Source organism: Oncorhynchus nerka, linkage group LG14, assembly GCF_034236695.1.
Source record: "Oncorhynchus nerka isolate Pitt River linkage group LG14, Oner_Uvic_2.0, whole genome shotgun sequence".
Classification (NCBI taxonomy): Eukaryota; Metazoa; Chordata; class Actinopteri; order Salmoniformes; family Salmonidae; genus Oncorhynchus; species Oncorhynchus nerka.
This window is the reverse complement of record NC_088409.1, coordinates 94,308,640-94,333,596: the sequence shown is the minus strand read 5'-3', so window position 1 is coordinate 94,333,596 and position 24,957 is coordinate 94,308,640. Positions and strand designations below refer to the sequence as shown.

At 46.5% G+C, this 24,957-nt stretch overlaps 1 protein-coding gene across 8 annotated transcripts in view; it reads left to right on the top strand.

Annotated features, from left to right (window-relative positions):
• Positions 1-15,569, top strand: part of LOC115124313 (GMP synthase [glutamine-hydrolyzing]-like) — a 35,502-nt gene extending 19,933 nt beyond the window's left edge. The window contains exons 13-17 of one of the 8 annotated variants that reach the window (XM_065000559.1): positions 10,763-10,878; positions 10,973-11,103; positions 12,995-13,167; positions 13,301-13,426; positions 15,479-15,569. In XM_065000559.1, coding sequence (XP_064856631.1) covers positions 10,763-10,878; positions 10,973-11,103; positions 12,995-13,167; positions 13,301-13,402 — 522 coding nt within the window. In that variant the 3' untranslated portion in view covers positions 13,403-13,426; positions 15,479-15,569. Of the gene's footprint in view, positions 1-9,710; positions 10,167-10,762; positions 10,879-10,972; positions 11,104-12,402; positions 12,953-12,994; positions 13,168-13,300 lie in introns of those variants that run through there. The other 7 variants (XM_065000557.1, XM_065000560.1, XM_065000558.1 and 4 more) reach the window with 7 other exon arrangements.
• Positions 15,570-24,957: the final 9,388 nt, after the last annotated feature.

The following is a 24,957-nucleotide window of genomic DNA, read 5'->3' as shown; positions in this document are numbered from 1 at the left end:
TGGGAGTCCCATAGGGCGGGGCACACTTGACCCAGCGTCGTCCAGAGTAGGCCGTCATTGGGAGTCCCATAGGGCGGGGCACACTTGACCCAGCGTCGTCCAGAGTAGGCCGTCATTGGGAGTCCCATAGGGCGGGGCACACTTGACCCAGCGTCGTCCAGAGTAGGCCGTCATTGGGAGTCCCATAGGGCGGGGCACACTTGACCCAGCGTCGTCCAGAGTAGGCCGTCATTGGGAGTCCCATAGGGCGGGGCACACTTGACCCAGCGTCGTCCAGAGTAGGCCGTCATTGGGAGTCCCATAGGGCGGGGCACAATTGACCCAGCGTCGTCCAGAGTAGGCCGTCATTGGGAGTCCCATAGGGCGGGGCACACTTGACCCAGCGTCGTCCAGAGTAGGCCGTCATTGGGAGTCCCATAGGGCGGGGCACAATTGACCCAGCGTCGTCCAGAGTAGGCCGTCATTGGGAGTCCCATAGGGCGGGGCACAATTGACCCAGCGTCGTCCAGAGTAGGCCGTCATTGGGAGTCCCATAGGGCGGGGCACACTTGACCCAGCGTCGTCCAGAGTAGGCCGTCATTGGGAGTCCCATAGGGCGGGGCACACTTGACCCAGCGTCGTCCAGAGTAGGCCGTCATTGGGAGTCCCATAGGGCGGGGCACACTTGACCCAGCGTCGTCCAGAGTAGGCCGTCATTGGGAGTCCCATAGGGCGGGGCACACTTGACCCAGCGTCGTCCAGAGTAGGCCGTCATTGGGAGTCCCATAGGGCGGCGCACACTTGACCCAGCGTCGTCCAGAGTAGGCCGTCATTGGGAGTCCCATAGGGCGGGGCACACTTGACCCAGCGTTGTCCAGAGTAGGCCGTCATTGGGAGTCCCATAGGGCGGGGCACACTTGACCCAGCGTCGTCCAGAGTAGGCCGTCATTGGGAGTCCCATAGGGCGGGGCACACTTGACCCAGCGTCGTCCAGAGTAGGCCGTCATTGGGAGTCCCATAGGGCGGGGCACACTTGACCCAGCGTCGTCCAGAGTAGGCCGTCATTGGGAGTCCCATAGGGCGGGGCACACTTGACCCAGCGTCGTCCAGAGTAGGCCGTCATTGGGAGTCCCATAGGGCGGGGCACACTTGACCCAGCGTCGTCCAGAGTAGGCCGTCATTGGGAGTCCCATAGGGCGGGGCACACTTGACCCAGCGTCGTCCAGAGTAGGCCGTCATTGGGAGTCCCAAAGGGCGGGGCACACTTGACCCAGCGTCGTCCCAGAGTAGGCCGTCATTGGGAGTCCCATAGGGCGGGGCACACTTGACCCAGCGTCGTCCAGAGTAGGCCGTCATTGGGAGTCCCAAAGGGCGGGGCACACTTGACCCAGCGTCGTCCAGAGTAGGCCGTCATTGGGAGTCCCAAAGGGACTCTTGTAAATAAGAATTTGTTTTTAACTGTCTTGCCTAGTTAAAAATACAAAATAAATAAAAATACAAATTCACATTACTTTAATTTTGGCTGTGTATGTAATTGTTGCTTCTGTCCGTCTTCTCGCCTGGGCTCGAACCAGGGACCCTCTGAACACATCAACAACTGCCGCCCACGAAGCCTTTGTTACCTATCGCTCCACGAAAGCCGCTGCGCTTTGCAGAGCAAGCGAAACAGCTTCAAGGTCTCAGAGCGAGTGACGTCACCGATTTTGAAACGCTACTAGTAGGCATCGCTAACTAGCTAGCCATTTCACACGGGGTACATTTATTTCAGTTGACTGATTTCCTTCTATCAACTGTAACTCAGTAAAGTTTTTGAAATTCTTGCGTTTTTATATTTTTTTGTTCAGTATAAATATATTTAAGTTACAAGCTTTGGTTTTTCTATTTACGTTTTGAGGATGGACTTTAGCACTTAAAGCTTGTTAGCGTGTACGGCGCACTGATTGGTGTCGCCTGATTGGTCAGTATGTGTTACACCTGTGCTGGTTGCCATCTCATTAGTGGGAAGGTGTTGGAACCTGTGCTGGTTACCATCTCATTAGTGGGAAGGTGTTGGAACCTGTGCTGGTTACCATCTCATTAGTGGGAAGGTGTTGGAACCTGTGCTGGTTACCATCTCATTAGTGGGAAGGTGCTGGAACCTGTGCTGGTTACCATCTCATTAGTGGGAAGGTGTTGGAACCTGTGCTGGTTACCATCTCATTAGTGGGAAGGTGTTGGAACCTGTGCTGGTTACCATCTCATTAGTGGGAAGGTGTTGGAACCTGTGCTGGTTACCATCTCATTAGTGGGAAGGTGTTGGAACCTGTGCTGGTTACCATCTCATTAGTGGGAAGGTGTTGGAACCTGTGCTGGTTACCATCTCATTAGTGGGAAGGTGTTGGAACCTGTGCTGGTTACCATCTCATTAGTGGGAAGGTGTTGGAACCTGTGCTGGTTACCATCTCATTAGTGGGAAGGTGTTGGAACCTGTGCTGGTTACCATCTCATTAGTGGGAAGGTGTTGGAACCTGTGCTGGTTACCATCTCATTAGTGGGAAGGTGTTGGAACCTGTGCTGGTTACCATCTCATTAGTGGGAAGGTGTTGGAACCTGTGCTGGTTGCCATCTCATTAGTGGGAAGGTGTTGGAACCTGTGCTGGTTGCCATCTCATTAGTGGGAAGGTGTTGGAACCTGTGCTGGTTACCATCTCATTAGTGGGAAGGTGTTGGAACCTGTGCTGGTTACCATCTCATTAGTGGGAAGGTGTTGGAACCTGTGCTGGTTACCATCTCATTAGTGGGAAGGTGTTGGAACCTGTGCTGGTTACCATCTCATTAGTGGGAAGGTGTTGGAACCTGTGCTGGTTACCATCTCATTAGTGGGTTGGAACCTGTGTGTTGGGAACCTGTGCTGGTTGCCATCTCATTAGTGGGAAGGTGTTGGAACCTGTGCTGGTTGCCATCTCATTAGTGGGAAGGTGTTGGAACCTGTGCTGGTTACCATCTCATTAGTGGGAAGGTGTTGGAACCTGTGCTGGTTACCATCTCATTAGTGGGAAGGTGTTGGAACCTGTGCTGGTTGCCATCTCATTAGTGGGAAGGTGTTGGAACCTGTGCTGGTTGCCATCTCATTAGTGGGAAGGTGTTGGAACCTGTGCTGGTTACCATCTCATTAGTGGGAAGGTGTTGGAACCTGTGCTGGTTGCCATCTCATTAGTGGGAAGGTGTTGGAACCTGTGCTGGTTGCCATCTCATTAGTGGGAAGGTGTTGGAACCTGTGCTGGTTACCATCTCATTAGTGGGAAGGTGTTGGAACCTGTGCTGGTTGCCATCTCATTAGTGGGAAGGTGCTGGAACCTGTGCTGGTTACCATCTCATTAGTGGGAAGGTGTTGGAACCTGTGCTGGTTACCATCTCATTAGTGGGAAGGTGTTGGAACCTGTGCTGGTTACCATCTCATTAGTGGGAAGGTGTTGGAACCTGTGCTGGTTACCATCTCATTAGTGGGAAGGTGTTGGAACCTGTGCTGGTTACCATCTCATTAGTGGGAAGGTGTTGGAACCTGTGCTGGTTACCATCTCATTAGTGGGAAGGTGTTGGAACCTGTGCTGGTTACCATCTCATTAGTGGGAAGGTGTTGGAACCTGTGCTGGTTACCATCTCATTAGTGGGAAGGTGTTGGAACCTGTGCTGGTTACCATCTCATTAGTGGGAAGGTGCTGGAACCTGTGCTGGTTACCATCTCATTAGTGGGAAGGTGTTGGAACCTGTGCTGGTTACCATCTCATTAGTGGGAAGGTGTTGGAACCTGTGCTGGTTACCATCTCATTAGTGGGAAGGTGTTGGAACCTGTGCTGGTTACCATCTCATTAGTGGGAAGGTGTTGGAACCTGTGCTGGTTGCCATCTCATTAGTGGGAAGGTGTTGGAACCTGTGCTGGTTACCATCTCATTAGTGGGAAGGTGTTGGAACCTGTGCTGGTTACCATCTCATTAGTGGGAAGGTGCTGGAACCTGTGCTGGTTACCATCTCATTAGTGGGAAGGTGTTGGAACCTGTGCTGGTTACCATCTCATTAGTGGGAAGGTGTTGGAACCTGTGCTGGTTACCATCTCATTAGTGGGAAGGTGTTGGAACCTGTGCTGGTTGCCATCTCATTAGTGGGAAGGTGTTGGAACCTGTGCTGGCCCAGTTGCTATTTAAGAGTGTCTGGCCCAGTGCTCCAGTTGTCTTGATAGAGGGTTATTAACACCTTTTAAGAGTGTCTGGCCCAGTGCTCCAGTTGTCTTGATAGAGGGTTATTAACACCTTTTAAGAGTGTCTGGCCCAGTGCTCCAGTTGTCTTGATAGAGGGTTATTAACACCTTTTAAGAGTGTCTGGCCCAGTGCTCCAGTTGTCTTGATAGAGGGTTATTAACACCTTTTAAGAGTGTCTGGCCCAGTGCTCCAGTTGTCTTGATAGAGGGTTATTAACACCTTTTAAGAGTGTCTGGCCCAGTGCTCCAGTTGTCTTGATAGAGGGTTATTAACACCTTTTAAGAGTGTCTGGCCCAGTGCTCCAGTTGTCTTGATAGAGGGTTATTAACACCTTTTAAGAGTGTCTGGCCCAGTGCTCCAGTTGTCTTGATAGAGGGTTATTAACACCTTTTAAGAGTGTCTGGCCCAGTGCTCCAGTTGTCTTGATAGAGGTTATTAACACCTTTTAAGAGTGTCTGTCCCAGTGCTCCAGTTGTCTTGATAGAGGGTTATTAACACCTTTTAAGAGTGTCTGGCCCAGTGCTCCAGTTGTCTTGATAGAGGGTTATTAACACCTTTTAAGAGTGTCTGTCCCAGTGCTCCAGTTGTCTTGATAGAGGGTTATTAACACCTTTTAAGAGTGTCTGGCCCAGTGCTCCAGTTGTCTTGATAGAGGGTTATTAACACCTTTTAAGAGTGTCTGGCCCAGTGCTCCAGTTGTCTTGATAGAGGGTTATTAACACCTTTTAAGAGTGTCTGTCCCAGTGCTCCAGTTGTCTTGATAGAGGGTTATTAACACCTTTTAAGAGTGTCTGTCCCAGTGCTCCAGTTGTCTTGATAGAGGGTTATTAACACCTTTTTAGTTGGCTCTCCCTATTATCATTTCTAGACAAATAATCCTTGATCGGATTTTCATTTTGCTCCACGTTTTTGGTTTGCTTCCTGTCTTTATTAAGCTTGGTTAGGGTTTTTCTTTTGTTTGCCTTTTTAAGTTCTATTTGTTGTTACTCGTCAACTTTCAGGGGAACCCCTCATGAGTGTCTTTCAGAAACCCTCCTAAAAACCCCCACCTGTTTCGTTTTGGTTTGTTGACTTTTAGTTCCCTCTTCTGTTTGAGCAACATTTAGGGTTTTCTTGCTGGGGAACGTAACATGTCACCAAATAATTGATTAAACCACACTGTTTTGCAATGAAGGTTTACAGTAGCCTCCACAGCACTCTGTAGTGTAGCACCATGGTGTAGCTGGAGGACAGCTAGCGTCCGTCCTCCTCTGGGTACATTGACTTCAATACAAAACCTAGGAGGCTCATGCTTCTCACCCCCTTCCATAGACTTACACAGCAATTATGACAACTTCTGGAGGACGTCATCCAACCTGTCAGATGTCTTTTAGCTTGAACTGACATGTTGTCCACCCAATCACAGGATCAGATAATTGTTCTAGTACTTAAGCATAAGCTACAGCTAGCTAGCACGGCAGTGCATAAAATGTGGTGAGTAGACTCCGAGAGAGAGAGAAAATAGTTGAACAGTTTTGAAAAAATGTATTTCTTTAAAAATGAAAGAAGCGCTAGCTAGCTAGCTATATTTCGTTTGATTTTTTTTCCATCCTCTTTCACTTAGCAAGTTTAGCCTACTCAAACCCCTGGCTCAAACAGAGAGGGATGTTATGTTAGCTAGCTGGCTAAGGCTATCCAACAGAGAGGGATGCTATGTTAGCTAGCTGGCTAAGGCTATCCAACAGAGAGGGATGCTATGTTAGCTAGCTGTCTATGGCTTTCCAACAGAGAGGGATGCTATGTTAGCTAGCTGGCTAAGGCTTTCCAACAGAGAGGGATGCTATGTTAGCTAGCTGGCTAAGGCTATCCAACAGAGAGGGATGTTATGTTAGCTAACTGGTTATGGCTATCCAACAGAGAGGGATGCTATGTTAGCTAGCTGGCTAAGGCTTTCCAACAGAGAGGGATGTTATGTTAGCTAGCTGGCTAAGGCTATCCAACAGAGAGGGATGTTATGTTAGCTAGCTGGCTAAGGCTATCCAACAGAGAGGGATGTTATGTTAGCTAGCTGGCTAAGGCTATCCAACAGAGAGGGATGTTATGTTAGCTAGCTGGCTATGGCTATCCAACAGAGAGGGATGTTATGTTAGCTAGCTGGCTAAGGCTATCCAACAGAGAGGATGTTATGTTAGCTAGCTGGCTATGGCTATCCAACAGAGAGGGATGTTATGTTAGCTAGCTGGCTAAGGCTATCCAACAGAGAGGGATGTTATGTTAGCTAGCTGGCTAAGGCTATCCAACAGAGAGGGATGTTATGTTAGCTAGCTGGCTAAGGCTATCCAACAGAGAGGGATGTTATGTTAGCTAGCTGGCTAAGGCTATCCAACAGAGAGGGATGTTATGTTAGCTAGCTGGTTATGGCTATCCAACAGAGAGGGATGTTATGTTAGCTAGCTGGCTAAGGCTATCCAACAGAGAGGGATGTTATGTTAGCTAGCTGGCTATGGCTGTTTAACACTGGAACTGTTCAAAGTCAAGGTAAACTTTTGGTTTTATTAATTTATTGCAACTGTAACTGCTAAACTGCTTGCTGACTGTACACTGTACTGCATGATTGTAGCGGATTTACTGACGCATTAGTTCTAGTAGCTATGTTGACTAGCTATGACATTAGCTAGTATGGTGACAACGATGTAGGCTGTGTGTAGCGGTTATGATATGAAGGCTTGGCAAGGTTTTTTTCTTCTCCTGGTCACAGACAGCTGATGTGTTGTTCACTGAAGTCCACAAGCAAAGGGAAAAGGTGAGAGGAGGAGAGCACGTAGACGCGAGAAGGAATTCTACAACGAGCAAAATGATCATGTTGTTTGTATGTGGCTGCTATGGAGGTGAACTGTGTTTGCGTGTGATCAGGGGTGTATTCATTCTGCCGATTCTGTTGCGGGGACATTTTAAAATGGAAGCAAACAGAACAAAACGGGGATAAACATACTTGAATTTGTCCAATAGAAACTCTCGCTTGCATCTGTTGGACTAATGATTACACCCTAGATCAGCTAGATGCAGGCGACGTGGGATTTAATGCCACTGTCTGTCACCTTGATTGCTCACGTTTTTCTCTCTACCTGTGCACTTACGTTGTCATCTTTCATTCATAGGCTAGGTTGTAGCAACCTCCATGATGGGTATAGGGAACATTTGAGTATCATGTAGTAGCCTAAACGTATCGATGTTACGCTGAACTGGGTGAAGGGAATATGAATGACAGTCATCCAATATGCTGTAATACCGCCAGTGTTTGGAACAAAGAGCTGCGGAAGTTTGTCGTCACGCAAGTGGTCAACAGCACCCTCTTTGTCCCAATGGGCTTTATGTGTCTGTCTGCTCAGTTACTTCACCCAGGTTCTGTGGTCAACAGCCCCCGTTATGTGGGCTATATGTTTTCTGTTTGCCCTGTTCCGTTACCCAGGCTCTGTGGTCAACAGCACTCGTTATATCTGCTATATGTTGCAGTTTGCCCTGTTCCGTTACCCAGGCTCTGTGGTCAACAGCACTCGTTATACCTGCTATATGTTGCTGTTTGCCCTGTTCCGTTACCCAGGCTCTGTGGTCAACAGCACCCGTTATGACACATGTCTCTGTTCTTCCATCTGTTTTTCTTTCGTGAATTCAGACGAGCTGAAATCCCTAGTGTCTACATGGTAGTACAGTACAAACCTCAGTCTCATTCTTCTTTGTGTGCTCCTCTCTGACAGTGCGGTGCAGCTAGGCCTAATGTTAGCCTGTGGTTTGGGTTCTGACGCCAGAACGGTTATTCATTCACTGAGCAGCCATGTCGAGACTAGTTTTGACACTCCCTGTTGTTCCTTCACTGAGCAGCCATCTCCCTCTCACTATAACACAAGGACACTGCTACTGTCAGGGCCGAGGATGTGAAACTCTCCCCTACTCACTGATACTGTGTCAGAGAACATTTTTTAAATCCTGTTTAGGGTTGGGGCAGTTTAATCTGATCCTAGATCTGTGGTTAGGGGCAATGTCTGTTTGGCCTCTCAGCGGTGTCAAATGGATTTCTGGACATTTTACTTAATTTCCTTCAGCCCCAGGTTGTGGGATCCACGCGGGGTTGTCGTGGCTACACAATGTTTGTTTGACAAGTGCATGGATAATGGAATGATGACACAGCTGGCTCCGCCCATTCAGTAGTGCGTGTGTCTCCCCCTCACTTCCTGCTAAAAGCCACAGAGGACTAAATTTACCTCAGAAAGAGTGAGTGTGTGTGTGTGACTGTGTGTGTTGGTAACGGTGGGCAGGAGAGACACAGCAGTATAAACAGAAGGGCATATTATTCTCTGGAGTTAGGCTGAGAGAAGAGGGGAAATAACAGGCCTCCGATTCCCCCAGAGTCTGTTTCTGTGTGAAGGATTCAATAGATCACTTCTGATGAATCATCCCAGTAATGAAGTGTTGGTCAATAGAGGACCTCTGTAGCATACAGAACTGGCCCTAGCTGAAGCTCTAGTGTGTGGGGTGACTGTCGGTACTATAGCCGCGTGTGGGGGTGACTGTCGGTACTATAGCCGCGTGTGGGGGTGACTGTCGGTACTATAGCCGCGTGTGGGGGTGACTGTCGGTACTATAGCCGCGTGTGGGGTGACTGTCGGTACTATAGCAGTGTGTGTGTGTGGGGTGTTGTAAGTCGCTCTGGATAAGAGCGTCTGCTAAATGACTTAAATGTAAAATGGGTGACTGTCGGTACTATAGCCGCGTGTGTGTGTGGGGTGACTGTCGGTACTATAGCCGCGTGTGGGGGTGACTGTCGGTACTATAGCCGCGTGTGGGGGTGACTGCCGGTACTATAGTGACCCGGTCCTATAGCCGCACGTGTGGGGGGGGGTTGACCCGGTCCTATAGCCACGCGTGTGGGGGGGGGGTGAGGGTCCTCAGAGTGTGGTGTCAGGAAAATAACATGAGACTGAAAAGCAGCTTCTATCTCAAGGCCAACAGACTGTTAAACAGCCACCACTAACATTGAGTGGCTGCTGCCAACATACTGACTCAACTCCAGCCACTTTAATAATGGAAACATTGATGTAAATAATGTATCACTAGCCACTTTAAACAATGCCACTTAATATAATGTTTACATACCCTACATTACTCATCTCATATGTATATACTGTACCCTATACCATCTACTGCATCTTCACTGTGCCCTCTTTCTCCCAGGTTACTCTGGGAAGATCAGTCAGATGCCTGACCCCTCTGTACCCTCCTTCTCCCAGGTTACTCTGGGAAGATCAGTCAGATCACTCATTCATATATTTTTTATGTACATATTCTTATTCATTCCTTTACACTTGTGTGTATAAAGTAGTTGTTGTGAAATTGTTAGGTTAGATTACTTGTTAGATATTACTGCATTGTCAGAACTAGAAGCACAAGCATTTCGCTACCCTCGCATTAACATCTGCTAAACGTGTATGTGACAAATAACATGTGATTTGATGTGTGTAGGGTGACTGTCGGTCCAATAGCTGTGTGTGTGGGGTGACTGTTGGTACTATAGCCGTGTGTGGGGGGGTGACTGTCGATACTATAGCTGTGTGTGTGTGTAGGGTGACTGTCGGTACTATAGCCGGGTGGGTAAGGTGACTGTTGGTACTATAGCCGTGTGTGTAGGGTGACTGTCGGTCCAATAGCTGTGTGTGTGGGGTGACTGTCGGTCCAATAGCTGTGTGTGTGGGGTGACTGTCGATACTATAGCTGTGTGTGTGTGTAGGGTGACTGTTGGTACTATAGCCGTGTGTGTAGGGTGACTGTCGGTCCAATAGCTGTGTGTGTGGGGTGACTGTTGGTACTATAGCCGTGTGTGGGGGGGTGACTGTCGATACTATAGCTGTGTGTGTGTGTAGGGTGACTGTCGGTACTATAGCCGGGTGGGTAAGGTGACTGTTGGTACTATAGCCGTGTGTGTAGGGTGACTGTCGGTCCTATAGCTATGTGTGTGGGGTCACTAGTAAAGAGGCTCCTAACCTGTTCTCTCTCTCTCTGTGTCTGTGTGTAGGGTGACTGTCGGTCCTATAGCTATGTGTGTGGCGTCACTAGTAAAGAGGCTGCTAACCTGTTCTCTCTCTCTGTGTCTGTGTGTAGGGTAACTGTCGGTCCTATAGCTATGTGTGTGGGGTCACTAGTAAAGAGGCTCCTAACCTGTTCTCTCTCTCTGTGTCTGTGTGTAGGGTGACTGTCGGTCCTATAGCTATGTGTGTGAGGTCACTAGTAAAGAGGCTCCTAACCTGTTATCTCTCTCTGTGTGTCTGTGTGTAGGGTGACTGTCGGTCCTATAGCTATGTGTGTGAGGTCACTAGTAAAGAGGCTCCTAACCTGTTCTCTCTCTGTGTGTCTGTGTGTAGGGTGACTGTCGGTCCTATAGCTATGTGTGTGGGGTCACTAGTAAAGAGGCTGCTAACCTGTTCTCTCTCTGTGTGTAGGGTGACTGTCGGTCCTATAGCTATGTGTGTGGGGTCACTAGTAAAGAGGCTGCTAACCTTAGCTCTCTCTGTGTGTAGGGTGACTGTCGGTCCTATAGCTATGTGTGTGGGGTCACTAGTAAAGAAGCTCCACACTGGGAATCCCTCATGTTCCTGGCCAGACTCATCCCTCGCATGTGCCACACCATCAACAGGTAACACACACAGTACACAGTAGAAGAAGTAGAACCAGTTACTGCTAGCAGGATGCCACATGGACTGTCCTTCCTCTCTCCCGCCTCCCTCCAGAGTGGTTTATGTATTTGGGTCCCACGTGAAGGAGCCCCCTACAGACGTCACCCCCACCTTCCTGACCACGGGCGTTCTCAGCACACTCAGACAGGCGGACTTCGTGGCCCACTCCATCCTCAGAGAGTCTGGTAAGTGGTTTCCTGCTTCAGGAGGGGGGGGATCAGAATGCCAGGTAGAAATTCCTTGGATTCAGTGTAGAGTGGGGAATATAGTATAGAAATAGAATGTATAGATCTCTAGTGGTGTGTACGGTTATTCCAATATCCAAGCGGGCGTTAGTATTCAAATTCTTGTGTGAAATGCTAACAAAATGAGAGGCCTATTTTTAACACATGCTTTTTCTGAATTTAAAATATCCATGTAACATTGTTACATATATTGAATGATATGGGGCGGCAGGGTAGCCTAGTGGTTAGAGCGTTGGACTAGTAACCAAATCTGTCGTTCTGCCCCTGAACAGGCAGTTAACCCACTGTTCCCAGGCCGTCATTGAAAATAAGAATTTGTTCTTTAACTGACTTGCCAAGTTAAATAAAGGTTAAATAAATAAAATAAAAAAATATACCATGACATTAATAATGTAATAAAACAACTAACTTTTCAGTGTAGTTTTTTTGTGACATGCGTGGCAGTCGACCGGTAGCCTTCAACGTGTAGCTGGTCAATTATGTTGGCCAATCAGAGAGGTTTACTGTGTAGCAAGTATGTTGGCCAATCAGAGAGGTTCACTGTGTAGCAAGTATGTTGGCCAATCAAAGAGCAAGTAGAGTGAGCGTATCACTAATGCATTGCAAGGGGGGGGGGAATTGCACAATTTAAAAGTGAATAATGAGGAGTAAGCCACAATGGGGAACCAACAAGTAGGCTGTGGTTTTACTGAATGGGCTTTTTTTTATATATATTTTTAACCTTTATTTAACTAGGCACGTCAGTTAAGAACACGTTCTTATTTAAAATGACTGCTTATGAACTGCCTGTTCAGGGGCAGAACGACAGATTTGTACCTTGTCAGCTCGGGGGTTTGAACTTGCAACCTTCCGGTTACTAGTCCAACGCTCTAACCACTAGGCTACCCTGTCGCCCGGCTTGGGGAGAAAGCACAGTAAGTGGCGTCAATTAGCCTTGCTGTCTTCTCTACTCCAGTCAACACAGACACTGTTACATGGGGTGATAAATAACATTGTGGCTGCTACAAGTTAGCGTCTCTCTCCCTCCGTCTGCATGATCCCATCACAGCAGTTGCATGGCCAGAGTCTAGGTTTAAAAAAAAAAAAGACATGTATATCAGATATCCAACAAAAAAATCATGATAATATTTCAATAGTGAAATGATTTCAAACCCCCACCCCTATAGAAAACAGTTATTTTGTGACCTGTTCGATGCTCACCCTGTCTGCTGTGGTAACTCGGTGCCCTCCTTCTCCCAGGTTACTCTGGGAAGATCAGTCAGATGCCTGACCCCTCTGTGCCCTCCTTCTCCCAGGTTACTCTGGGAAGATCAGTCAGATGCCGGTCATCCTGACCCCTCTGTGCCCTCTTTCTCCCAGGTTACTCTGGGAAGATCAGTCAGATGCCTATAATCCTGACCCCTCTGTGCCCTCTTTCTCCCAGGTTACTCTGGGAAGATCAGTCAGATGCCGGTCATCCTGACCCCTCTGTGCCCTCTTTCTCCCAGGTTACTCTGGGAAGATCAGTCAGATGCCTGACCCCTCTGTACCCTCTTTCTCCCAGGTTACTCTGGGAAGATCAGTCAGATGCCTGACCCCTCTGTACCCTCTTTCTCCCAGGTTACTCTGGGAAGATCAGTCAGATGCCGGTCATCCTGACCCCTCTGTACCCTCTTTCTCCCAGGTTACTCTGGGAAGATCAGTCAGATGCCTGACCCCTCTGTACCCTCTTTCTCCCAAGTTACTCTGGGAAAATCAGTCAGATGCCTGACCCCTCTGTACCCTCTTTCTCCCAGGTTACTCTGGGAAGATCAGTCAGATGCCTGACCCCTCTGTACCCTCTTTCTCCCAGGTTACTCTGGGAAGATCAGTCAGATGCCGGTCATCCTGACCCCTCTGCACTTCGACCGCGATTCCTCACAGAGGCAGCCGTCCTGTCGACGCTCTGTGGTCGTCAGAACTTTCATCACCAGCGACTTCATGACCGGGATACCAGCCACGCCAGGAAAACACATCCCCGAGGAGGTACTGAGGCTCGCCACCAGATGGGGATTAGACAGACAGACAGTTCTATTGCTCTCAGTGCAGATGTTTAAACCAGTCTCCGGTTTTGAACCCTTGTCTCTTCTTCTCTTGTATTATCTGTCATGTCTCCCAGGTGGTGCTGAAGATGGTGAATGAGATCAAGAAGATCCCTGGCATCTCCCGGGTGATGTTCGACCTGACCTCCAAACCTCCCGGTACCACAGAGTGGGAGTAGAGCTCACGGAGAGAGAGAAGGGAGGTGTGGTGAGCTCCTCCTCCTCCTTTCTTTCCCTCTCCTAACACCTCTCCCCCCACTCCCAATCTCACCCCTCCTCTCCTTTCTTTCCCTCTCCTAACACCTCCACACCCCTCCTTTCCGATCCCCCCCCCCCGTAGAACATTCCCGTGGAAAGCAGGCAGTACTGTGATCAGCGCACACTTGAAGCTGCCACTCTGCCCCCTCCCCTCCCCCTTCATTTTTTGGGGAGGGGTGGTTGAATAGATATGATGACTATTCACCCTTCTTTTTGGATCCGTTTCTTCGTGCGTGACGATACATTTTTCCTTTTTTTGGTGCAAGTGCCGCTTCCTGTTTTGAAACCGCCAGTTGAGGTCAAGAGTTAAGGAGTTCAGGAAGTGGATTGTGTACACGGTATGCCTCAGATTACAGCGTGAGACCAACAACTGAAGAAAGCAAAAACTACATACTTGTATGACATAACGGAGAAGGAAGAGCAGCAACTAGCCAGTGGTTTAAAAAGTCATCCATCGTTTTTTCAAATTATTTTTTTGCTTTTTTTTTGTTACACTTCTGACGGGTTTTTTTTCTCCCAAAATGATTTTTACTCATCCGTTTACCCTTCAACTGTATACTATACAAAGAGACAGGGGTTGCCTGCCCAAAGTCATTCAGCAGAGAAACTGTGACCAATTAGTATTTTTATTTTATTATTTTTTTACTTTTCATTTTGCCAAATGTAGACGAGCCGTGGTGAAATTAGATCTGGGTTATTATCTCTTGTTAACGATCCACTTAAATCAAAATGGTGATGGTTAAGCTACCCGACCGCCGTCAACAGAAAATATTAGTTTGTTATCACAGATGTGTGACACTGTGTGGGAAATCCCCAAAATGACGAGTTGTCCTTTTTTGGTGCCTGTTTCTTTGGGTGCCTGTTTCTTTGGGTGCCTGTTTCTTTGTGTGTCTGTAAGCCTGTTGGGTGCCTGTTTCTTTGGGTGCCTGTAAGCCTGTTGGGTGCCTGTTTCTTTGGGTGTCTGTAAGCCTGTTGGGTGCCTGTTTCTTTGGGTGTCTGTAAGCCTGTTGGGTGCCTGTTTCTTTGGGTGCCTGTTTCTTTGGGTGTCTGTTTCTTTGGGTGCCTGTTTCTTTGGGTGTCTGTAAGCCTGTTGGGTGCCTGTTTCTTTGGGTGCCTGTTTCTTTGGGTGCCTGTTTCTTTGTGTGCCTGTAAGCCTGTTTCTTTGTGTGCCTGTTTCTTTGCTCCTCTGTTTTTGTTTCATTTTTCTTCATGTTTTTCAGAGAAACAAGAGGACTGACAATGAATTCAGATGTTAGTATTGTCTAATTGATGTGTGAATGTCATCTTTGTTGTTTTCACCTCCTACGGGTGTGTAGGAGCAACGTTTGCACATTTCTCTTTTTACCCATAAAGCCATGGTGCTTTCCTGACGCGAAGGGAATGTACTTCCAGTTGACAGATTTTAAAACCCCAATCACGGAGCATCCCCCCCCCCCCCCTTTTTTTTTTATAGTGTCAAAGGTCAAATTGAAGACCGGCAGTGGCCGTCTTGAACGTTTCAACTACCAGAGGAGTCCCCAAATAGGCATTCCCAGTAACCTGGTTCTGCGAATGCTTTCAACATTCATTTAATGAGATAGTCCTCAGCTAGTCCAGGACTCGGCGTTTTACTGGGCCTGAAACGAGTCGTCTTAAGGACCCCTGTCTGCCCCATGTCCAGCCTGTAGGTCATGTTTTACTGTGCGATAATACTGATTTTACATGCCTCTGTGTTTGACTTTGTACCCCTCACCGTAGATATTATTTAGTTATAACAGCAAAATGAATCTGTTTCTGAAACTGTCTTATTTGCAACTTGTTCTTAATGTCTCTCCTTCTGTGTTGTCTTTTACTTGTGTATTTTATGATGCACATGTTTACTTGGAAAACAAACGGCTTTAAAATTTATGGGTTTAATTTTATAGTTGGATTTTACTGCAATATTGAAATGATTAAGTTATGCAATTCTGTCAGATAATTTTGTTTTTTTAAAATGATCGATGCTCATTTTTCCTCAGTAACGTGCCTCACGACAAGCCACCGCATGCAGTTTCACGATGACATTTGTATAATGAAAAACCAAGCTTTAATAAATAAGTCCATGTTGAATCTGTATTCTCACACTCTTGGCCAACTATTGAAAGATGTCTAGATTTATTTTCACAACCAACAGATGTTTTAATGTTTGTATTTAGCAAAACTTTTCTAGTATTCTGTTTGTAGCAGAATACTATATATATATTAGGTCCTCGAGAACGGGCGTCTCTTATTAGGTTTGAGACCGGAGCGTGACTAATTGATGTCTGGCATTGAACTTCCCGTCGCGAGGGACTGTGGAACCTTTGCACGTGCCTCTGGGTCGGGAAGGTCGTGAGAGTACAAGTTCTACTGGCTCTTCTGTCTACATCCTTTGTCTTACATCCTTAGACTTATGAGGTAGTTAGGGAAGTAGATGTGTGCCAAGTTGTCATCAAGGCAAAGGATGGCTACTTTGAAGAATCTCAAATAATATAAAATATATTTTTTGATTTAACACTTTTTTTTAGTTGGTTAATACAAGATTGTGTTATTTCATAGTTTTAATGTCTTCACTATTATTCTCCATTGCAGAAACTAGTACAAATGAATAATAAAGAAAAACCCTTGAATGAGTGGGTGTGTCAACTTTTGACAGGTGCTGTACATACACACAGTGTACAGTGCATTCGGAAGCTATTCAGACCCCTTCACTTGAAGGTCCCCAAGAACACAGTGGCCTCCATCATTCTTAAATGGAAGAAGTTTAGAACCACCATGAGTCTTCCTAGAGCTGGTCGCCCGGGCCAAACTGACCAATCGGGGGGGAGGAGGGCCTTGGTCAGGGAGGTGACCGAGAACCTGATGGTCACTTGTGACGGTGCTCCAGAGTTGGGTCTGAGTACTTTCCTGAATTCACTGTATAATTTCAAAACGTGTCACTAGGTGTAAGCAAGACCATCAGGAAATAGTTAATCTGGGGTATGACTGTAGTTAATCAGGGTAATTTTTTTCCACAAATAGACATATTTTCCTTTCTATGGTAGCAAGATCTTATCTATTTTTTTTTTTGTCAAATTTTCTATGAAAATGTATTGTAGTGAGAATTTATTTTGGGATATGTATACCGAGTATATCCACATCCCCCGTCAGATCATTTCATTGCTAAACTACACGGTAATATAAAAGTCATCTTTAAAAAATAAAAATGTTTTTGGTGTTGCATTATCCAATACAGTAAAGTACACATCATTTGGTTGTAAATCCAGAGAGGTTTGAACAGGTAAAGTACACATCATTTGGTTGTAAATCCAGAGAGGTTTGAACAGGTAAAGTACACATCATTTGGTTGTAAATCCAGAGAGGTTTGAACAGGTAAAGTACACATCATTTGGTTGTAAATCCAGAGAGGTTTGAACAGGTAAAGTACACATCATTTGGTTGTAAATCCAGAGAGGTTTGAACAGGTAAAGTACACATCATTTGGTTGTAAATCCAGAGAGGTTTGAACAGGTAAAGTACACATCATTTGGTTGTAAATCCAGAGAGGTTTGAACAGGTAAAGTACACATCATTTGAAATCAGAGTTTGAACAGGTAAAGTACACATCATTTGGTTGTAAATCCAGAGAGGTTTGAACAGGTAAAGTACACATCATTTGGTTGTAAATCCAGAGAGGTTTGAACAGGTAAAGTACACATCATTTGGTTGTAAATCCAGAGAGGTTTGAACAGGTAAAGTACACATCATTTGGTTGTAAATCCAGAGAGGTTTGAACAGGTAAAGTACACATCATTTGGTTGTAAATCCAGAGAGGTTTGAACAGGTAAAGTACACATCATAATTTGATATGTTAGAACAGGTATCTAGATCCTCTTGAGGCTGTGGAGGGATTCTAATTGGGGAATTAAAATAAAACATGAATCCTCAACGACACCTTTTTGTTTTTAAACCCTGGATTTCTAATCTCTTGATATTATTGTTGGATCTGATTTTTAACAGCTAACATTTCAATGGAAATAAATAGATATGCCGATAGCGGACAACCTTGTTTTATTCCTTTTGACAGTTTAAATACTTTCTGAGATGTAGTAGCCATTATTGACTATTTTACACCTGGGGTTACTATACATAACTTTAACCCATTGTTTTAATAGATTCTCCAAAATGTAAATATTACAGGCATTTATATATCAATTCCAGTCGTAGGTCATCAAAAGCCTTTTCAAAGTCGGCTATGAATAGCAGGCCTGGTTTCCCAGATGTTTCATAGTGTTATATTGTTTCCAGTACTTGTCTTAAATTATGGCCAATGTATCGTCCATGAAAAAAAAATAACCTGTCTTATTTAGAATGAATAATATCCGACCAATACCTTTTTAATTCAATGCGCTATACATTTTGCTAGAAATTTCTCATCACAACACTGTGTAAGAGGGCTTTTTTTTTTTTAAATGGACTGGATCTTTATACAGTGCCTTGCGAAAGAATTCGGCCCCCTTGAACTTTGCGACCTTTTGCCATATTTCTGACTTCAAACATAAAGATATAAAACTGTATTTTTGTGTGAAGAATCAACAACAAGTGGGACACAATCATGAAGTGGAACGACATTTATTGGATATTTCAAACTTTTTTAACAAATCAAAAACTGAAAAATTGGGCGTGCAAAATTATTCAGCCCCCTTAAGTTAATGCTTTGTAGTGCCACCTTTTGCTGCGATTACAGCTGTAAGTCGCTTGGGGTATGTCTATCAGTTTTGCACATCGAGAGACTGACATTTTTTCCCATTCCTCCTTGCAAAACAGCTCGAGCTCTGAGGTGGGTTTGGAGAGCATTAGTGAATTTTTTTATTTCACCTTTATTTAACCAGGTAGGCTAGTTGAGAACAAGTTCTCATTTGCAACTGCGACCTGGCCAAGATAAAGCATAGCAGTGTGAACAGACAACACAGAGTTACACATGGAGTAAACAATTAACAAGTCAATAACACAGTAGAGAAAAAAAGGGGGGGGGAGTCTATATACAATGTGTGCAAAAGGCATGAGGTAGGCGAATAATTACAATTTTGCAGATTAACACTGGAGTGATAAATGATCAGATGGTCATGTACAGGTAGAGATATTGGTGTGCAAAAGAGCAGAAGAGTAAATAAATAAAAACAGTGTGGGGATGAGGTAGGTGAAAATGGGTGGGCTATTTACCAATAGACTATGTACAGCTGCAGCGATCGGTTAGCTGCTCAGATAGCTGATGTTTGAAGTTGATGAGGAGATAAAAGTCTCCAACTTCAGCGATTTTTGCAATTCGTTCAGTCACAGGCAGCAGAGTACTGGAACGAAAGGCGGCGAATGAGGTGTTGGCTTTAGGGATGATCAGTGAGATACACCTGCTGGAGCGTGTGCTACGGATGGGTGTTGCCATCGTGACCAGTGAACTGAGATAAGGCGGAGCTTTACCTAGCATGGACTTGTAGATGACCTGGAGCCAGTGGGTCTGGCGGCGAATATGTAGCGAGGGCCAGCCGACTAGAGCATACAAGTCGCAGTGGTGGGTGGTATAAGGTGCTTTAGTGACAAAACGGATGGCACTGTGATAGACTGCATCCAGTTTGCTGAGTAGAGTGTTGGAAGCCATTTTGTAGATGACATCGCCGAAGTCGAGGATCGGTAGGATAGTCAGTTTTACTAGGGTAAGCTTGGCGGCGTGAGTGAAGGAGGCTTTGTTGCGGAATAGAAAGCCGACTCTTGATTTGATTTTCGATTGGAGATGTTTGATATGAGTCTGGAAGGAGAGTTTGCAGTCTAGCCAGACACCTAGGTACTTATAGATGTCCACATATTCAAGGTCGGAACCATCCAGGGTGGTGATGCTAGTCGGGCATGCGGGTGCAGGCAGCGATCGGTTGAAAAGCATGCATTTGGTTTTACTAGCGTTTAAGAGCAGTTGGAGGCCACGGAAGGAGTGTTGTATGGCATTGAAGCTCGTTTGGAGGTTAGATAGCACAGTGTCCAATGACGGGCCGAAAGTATATAGAATGGTGTCGTCTGCGTAGAGGTGGATCAGGGAATCGCCCGCAGCAAGAGCAACATCATTGATATATACAGAGAAAAGAGTCGGCCCGAGAATTGAACCCTGTGGCACCCCCATAGAGACTGCCAGAGGACCAGACAGCATGCCCTTCGATTTGACACACTGAACTCTGTCTGCAAAGTAATTGGTGAACCAGACAAGGCAGTCATCCGAAAAACCGAGGCTACTGAGTCTGCCGATAAGAATATGGTGATTGACAGAGTCGAAGGCCTTGGCAAGGTCGATGAAGACTGCTGCACAGTACTGTCTTTTATCGATGGCGGTTATGATATCGTTTAGTACCTTGAGTGTGGCTGAGGTGCACCCGTGACCGGCTCGGAAACCAGATTGCACAGCGGAGAAGGTACGGTGGGATTCGAGATGGTCAGTGACCTGTTTGTTGACTTGGCTTTCGAAGACCTTAGATAGGCAGGGCAGGATGGATATAGGTCTGTAACAGTTTGGGTCCAGGGTGTCTCCCCCTTTGAAGAGCGGGATGACTGCGGCAGCTTTCCAATCCTTGGGGATCTCGGACGATATGAAAGAGAGGTTGAACAGGCTGGTAATAGGGGTTGCGACAATGGCGGCGGATAGTTTCAGAAATAGAGGGTCCAGATTGTTAAGCCCAGCTGATTTGTACGGGTCCAGGTTTTGGAGCTCTTTCAGAACATCTGCTATCTGGATTTGGGTAAAGGAGAACCTGGAGAGGCTTGGGCGAGGAGCTGCGGGGGGGGGCCGAGCTGTTGGCCGAGGTTGGAGTAGCCAGGCGGAAGGCATGGCCAGCCGTTGAGAAATGCTTATTGAAGTTTTCGATAAACATGGATTTATCGGTGGTGACCGTGTTACCTAGCCTCAGTGCAGTGGGCAGCTGGGAGGAGGTGCTCTTGTTCTCCATGGACTTCACAGTGTCCCAGAACTTTTTGGAGTTGGAGCTACAGGATGCAAACTTCTGCCTGAAGAAGCTGGCCTTAGCTTTCCTGACTGACTGCGTGTATTGGATCCTGACTTCCCTGAACAGTTGCATATCACAGGGACTATTCGATGCTATTGCAGTCCGCCACAGGATGTTTTTGTGCTGGTCGAGGGCAGTCAGGTCTGGAGTGAACCAAGGGCTGTATCTGTTCTTGGTTCTGCACTTTTTGAACGGAGCATGCTTATCTAAAATGGTGAGGAAGTTACTTTTAAAGAATGACCAGGCATCCTCAACTGACGGGATGAGGTCAATGTCCTTCCAGGATACCCGGGCCCGGTCGATCAGGAAGGCCTGCTCACAGAAGTGTTTTAGGGAGCACTTGACAGTGATGAGGGGTGGTCGTTTGACTGCGGCTCCGTAGCGGATACAGGCAATGAGGCAGTGATCGCTGAGATCCTGGTTGAAGACAGCGGAGGTGTATTTGGAGGGCCAGTTGGTCAGGATGACGTCTATGAGGGTTCCCTTGTTTACAGAGTTAGGGTTGTACCTGGTGGCTTCCTTGATGATTTGTGTGAGATTGAGGGCATCTAGCTTAGATTGTAGGACTGCCGGGGTGTTAAGCATATCCCAGTTTAGGTCACCTAACAGAACAAACTCTGAAGCTAGATGGGGGGCGATCAATTCACAAATGGTGTCCAGGGCACAGCTGGGAGCTGAGGGGGGTCGGTAGCAGGCGGCAACAGTGAGAGACTTATTTCTGGAGAGAGTAATTTTCAAAATTAGTAGTTCGAACTATTTGGGTATGGACCTGGAAAGTATGACATTACTTTGCAGGCTATCTCTGTAGAAGACTGCAACTCCTCCCCCTTTGGCAGTTCTATCTTGACGGAAGATGTTATAGTTGGGTATGGAAATCTCTGAATTTTTGGTGGCCTTCCTGAGCCAGGATTCAGACACAGCAAGGACATCAGGGTTAGCAGAGTGTGCTAAAGCAGTGAGTAAAACAAACTTAGGGAGGAGGCTTCTGATGTTGACATGCATGAAACCAAGGCTTTTTTGATCACAGAAGTCAACAAATGAGGGTGCCTGGGGACATGCAGGGCCTGGATTTACCTCCACATCACCCGCGGAACAGAGAAGGAGTAGTATGAGAGTGCGGCTAAAGGCTATCAAAACTGGTCGCCTAGAGCGTTGGGGACAGAGAATAAGAGGAGCAGGTTTCTGGGCATGGTAGAATATATTCAGGGCATAATGCGCAGACAGGGGTATGGTGGGGTGCGGGTACAGCGGAGGTAAGCCCAGGCCCTGGGTGATGATGAGAGAGGTTGTATCTCTGGACATGCTAGTTGTAATGGGTGAAGTCACCGCATGTGTGGGAGGTGGGACAAAGGAGTTATCAGGGGTATGAAGAGTGGAACTAGGGGCTCCATTGTGAACTAAAACAATGATAACTAACCTGAACAACAGTATACAAGGCATATTGACATTTGAGAGAGACATACAGCGTGGCATACAGTAATCACAGGTGTTGAATTGGGAAAGCTAGCTAAAACAGTAGGTGAGATAACAACAGCTAATCAGCTAACACGACAACAGCAGGTAAAATGGCGTTGACTAGGCAACGGGCCAACAGATAAAACAAACAAGCAGAATGGAGTACCGTGATTAATGGACAGTCCAACGTGCATCAGCTATGTGGCCAAGAGATCAGTGTCCAGGGGTCAGCGGTGGATGGGGCAGGGAAGCTGGACTGGCGAGTGTTATCCAGGTTAAAAAAACTAACAATGACTAAATAGCTTGTAGCTAGTTAGCTGGTTAGCTTCTGGAGGTTCTTGAGTGTGTTCTAAAAAAATTAAAATAATAGCGATTCCGTATCACATTGGGTGAGGCAGGTTACCGGAAGGTATAAACAAATTAAAAATCAAAAAGAGATAGAAAGTAAATATGGGTGTTTGGGACGCGGCAATTCAGACGGTTAGCAGGCCTGTGCTAGCAAGCTAACAGTTCGTAGATAGCTAGATAGCTAGTTGTGAAGATCCAGCTGAAAAATGTTCCGTTTGCGGTGGGAATCCGGGGATGAATCCGGGAATGAAAAATAAATAGGTCCGTTATGCTCTGGTTAGAGTCGTGTTGTTCGAACTGGCGAGAGCTTTCCGGGCTGAAGGTTAGCTGATGACCGGTTAGCTGAAGACCGCTAGCATAGCTGGCTAGCTTCAGTTGAGGGGTTCCGGTTCCGAAGTAAATATAAATACTTTAGGAAAAATAGCTACGTTGGGTGAGGCGGGTTGCAGGAGAGTATTTGGAAGCTTAGGTTTAGCAAAAAGTTTAGAGAGATATGCGAAGGAAAATATGTAAAAAACGAAAAATATACGATATATACAGGGGACACGACACGACAGGACGACTTACTGCTACGCCATCTTGGATCATTGAACAGCAGTTTTCAGTTATTTCCACAGATTCTCGATTGGATTCAGGTCTGGACTTTGACTTGGCCATTCTAACACCTGGATATGTTTATTTTTGAACCATTCCATTGTAGATTTTGCTTTATGTTTTGGATCATTGTCTTGTTGGAAGACAAATCTCCGTCCCAGTCTCAGGTCTTTTGCAGACTCCATCAGGTTTTCTTCCAGAATGGTCCTGTATTTGGCTCCATCCATCTTCCCATCAATTTTAACCATCTTCCCTGTCCCTGCTGAAGAAAAGCATGCCCAAACCATGATGCTGCCACCACCATGTTTGACAGTGGGGATGGTGTGTTCAGGGTGATGAGCTGTGTTGCTTTTACGCCAAACATAACGTTTTGCATTGTTGCCAAAAAGTTCAATTTTGGTTTCATCTGACCAGAGCACCTTCTTCCACATGTTTGGTGTGTCTCCCAGGTGGCTTGTGGCAAACTTTAAACAACACTTTTTATGGATATCTTTAAGAAATGGCTTTCTTCTTGCCACTCTTCCATAAAGGCCAGATTTGTGCAATATATGACTGATTGTTGTCCTATGGACAGAGTGTCCCACCTCAGCTGTAGATCTCTGCAGTTCATCCAGAGTGATCATGGGCCTCTTGGCTGCATCTCTGATCAGTCTTCTCCTTGTATGAGCTGAAAGTTTAGAGGGACGGCCAGGTCTTGGTAGATTTTCAGTGGTCTGATACTCCTTCCATTTCAATATTATCGCTTGCACAGTGCTCCTTGGGATGTTTAAAGCTTGGGAAATCTTTTTGTATCCAAATCCGGTTTTAAACTTCTTCACAACAGTATCTCGGACCTGCCTGGTGTGTTCCTTGTTCTTCATGATGCTCTCTGCGCTTTTAACGGACCTCTGAGACTATCACAGTGCAGGCGCATTTATACGGAGACTTGATTACACACAGGTGGATTGTATTTATCATCATTAGTCATTTAGGTCAACATTGGATCATTCAGAGATCCTCACTGAACTTCTGGAGAGAGTTTGCTGCACTGAAAGTAAAGGGGCTGAATAATTTTGCACGCCCAATTTTTCAGTTTTTGATTTGTTAAAAATATCCAATAAATGTCGTTCCACTTCATGATTGTGTCCCACTGGTAGGCCATCCAGCCCTGGAGTTTGGTATCCTTCCACTGGTAGGCCATCCAGCCCTGGAGTTTGGTATCCTTCCACTGGTAGGCCATCCAGCCCTGGAGTTTGGTATCCTTCCACTGGTATGTCATCCAGCCCTGGAGTTTGGTATCCTTCCACTGGTATGTCATCCAGCCCTGGAGTTTGGTATCCTTCCACTGGTATGTCATCCAGCCCTGGAGTTTGGTATCCTTCCACTGGTATATCATCCAGCCCTGGAGTTTGGTATCCTTCCACTGGTATACCATCCAGCCCTGGAGTTTGGTATCCTTCCACTGGTATGTCATCCAGCCCTGGAGTTTGGTATCCTTCCACTGGTAGGCCATCCAGCCCTGGAGTTTGGTATCCTTCCACTGGTATACCATCCAGCCCTGGAGTTTGGTATCCTTCCACTGGTAGGCCATCCAGCCCTGGAGTTTGGTATCCTTCCACTGGTATATCATCCAGCCCTGGAGTTTGGTATCCTTCCACTGGTAGGCCATCCAGCCCTGGAGTTTGGTATCCTTCCACTGGTATACCATCCAGCCCTGGAGTTTGGTATCCTTCCACTGGTATGTCATCCAGCCCTGGAGTTTGGTATCCTTCCACTGGTAGGTCATCCAGACCTGGAGTTTGGTATCCTTCCACTGGTAGGCCATCCAGCCCTGGAGTTTGGTATCCTTCCACTGGTATACCATCCAGCCCTGGAGTTTGGTATCCTTCCACTGGTATGTCATCCAGCCATGGAGTTTGGTATCCTTCCACTGGTATGCCATCCAGCCCTGGAGTTTGGTATCCTTCCACTGGTATGCCATCCAGCCCTGGAGTTTGGTATCCTTCCACTGGTAGGTCATCCAGCCCTGGAGTTTGGTATCCTTCCACTGGTATACCATCCAGCCCTGGAGTTTGGTATCC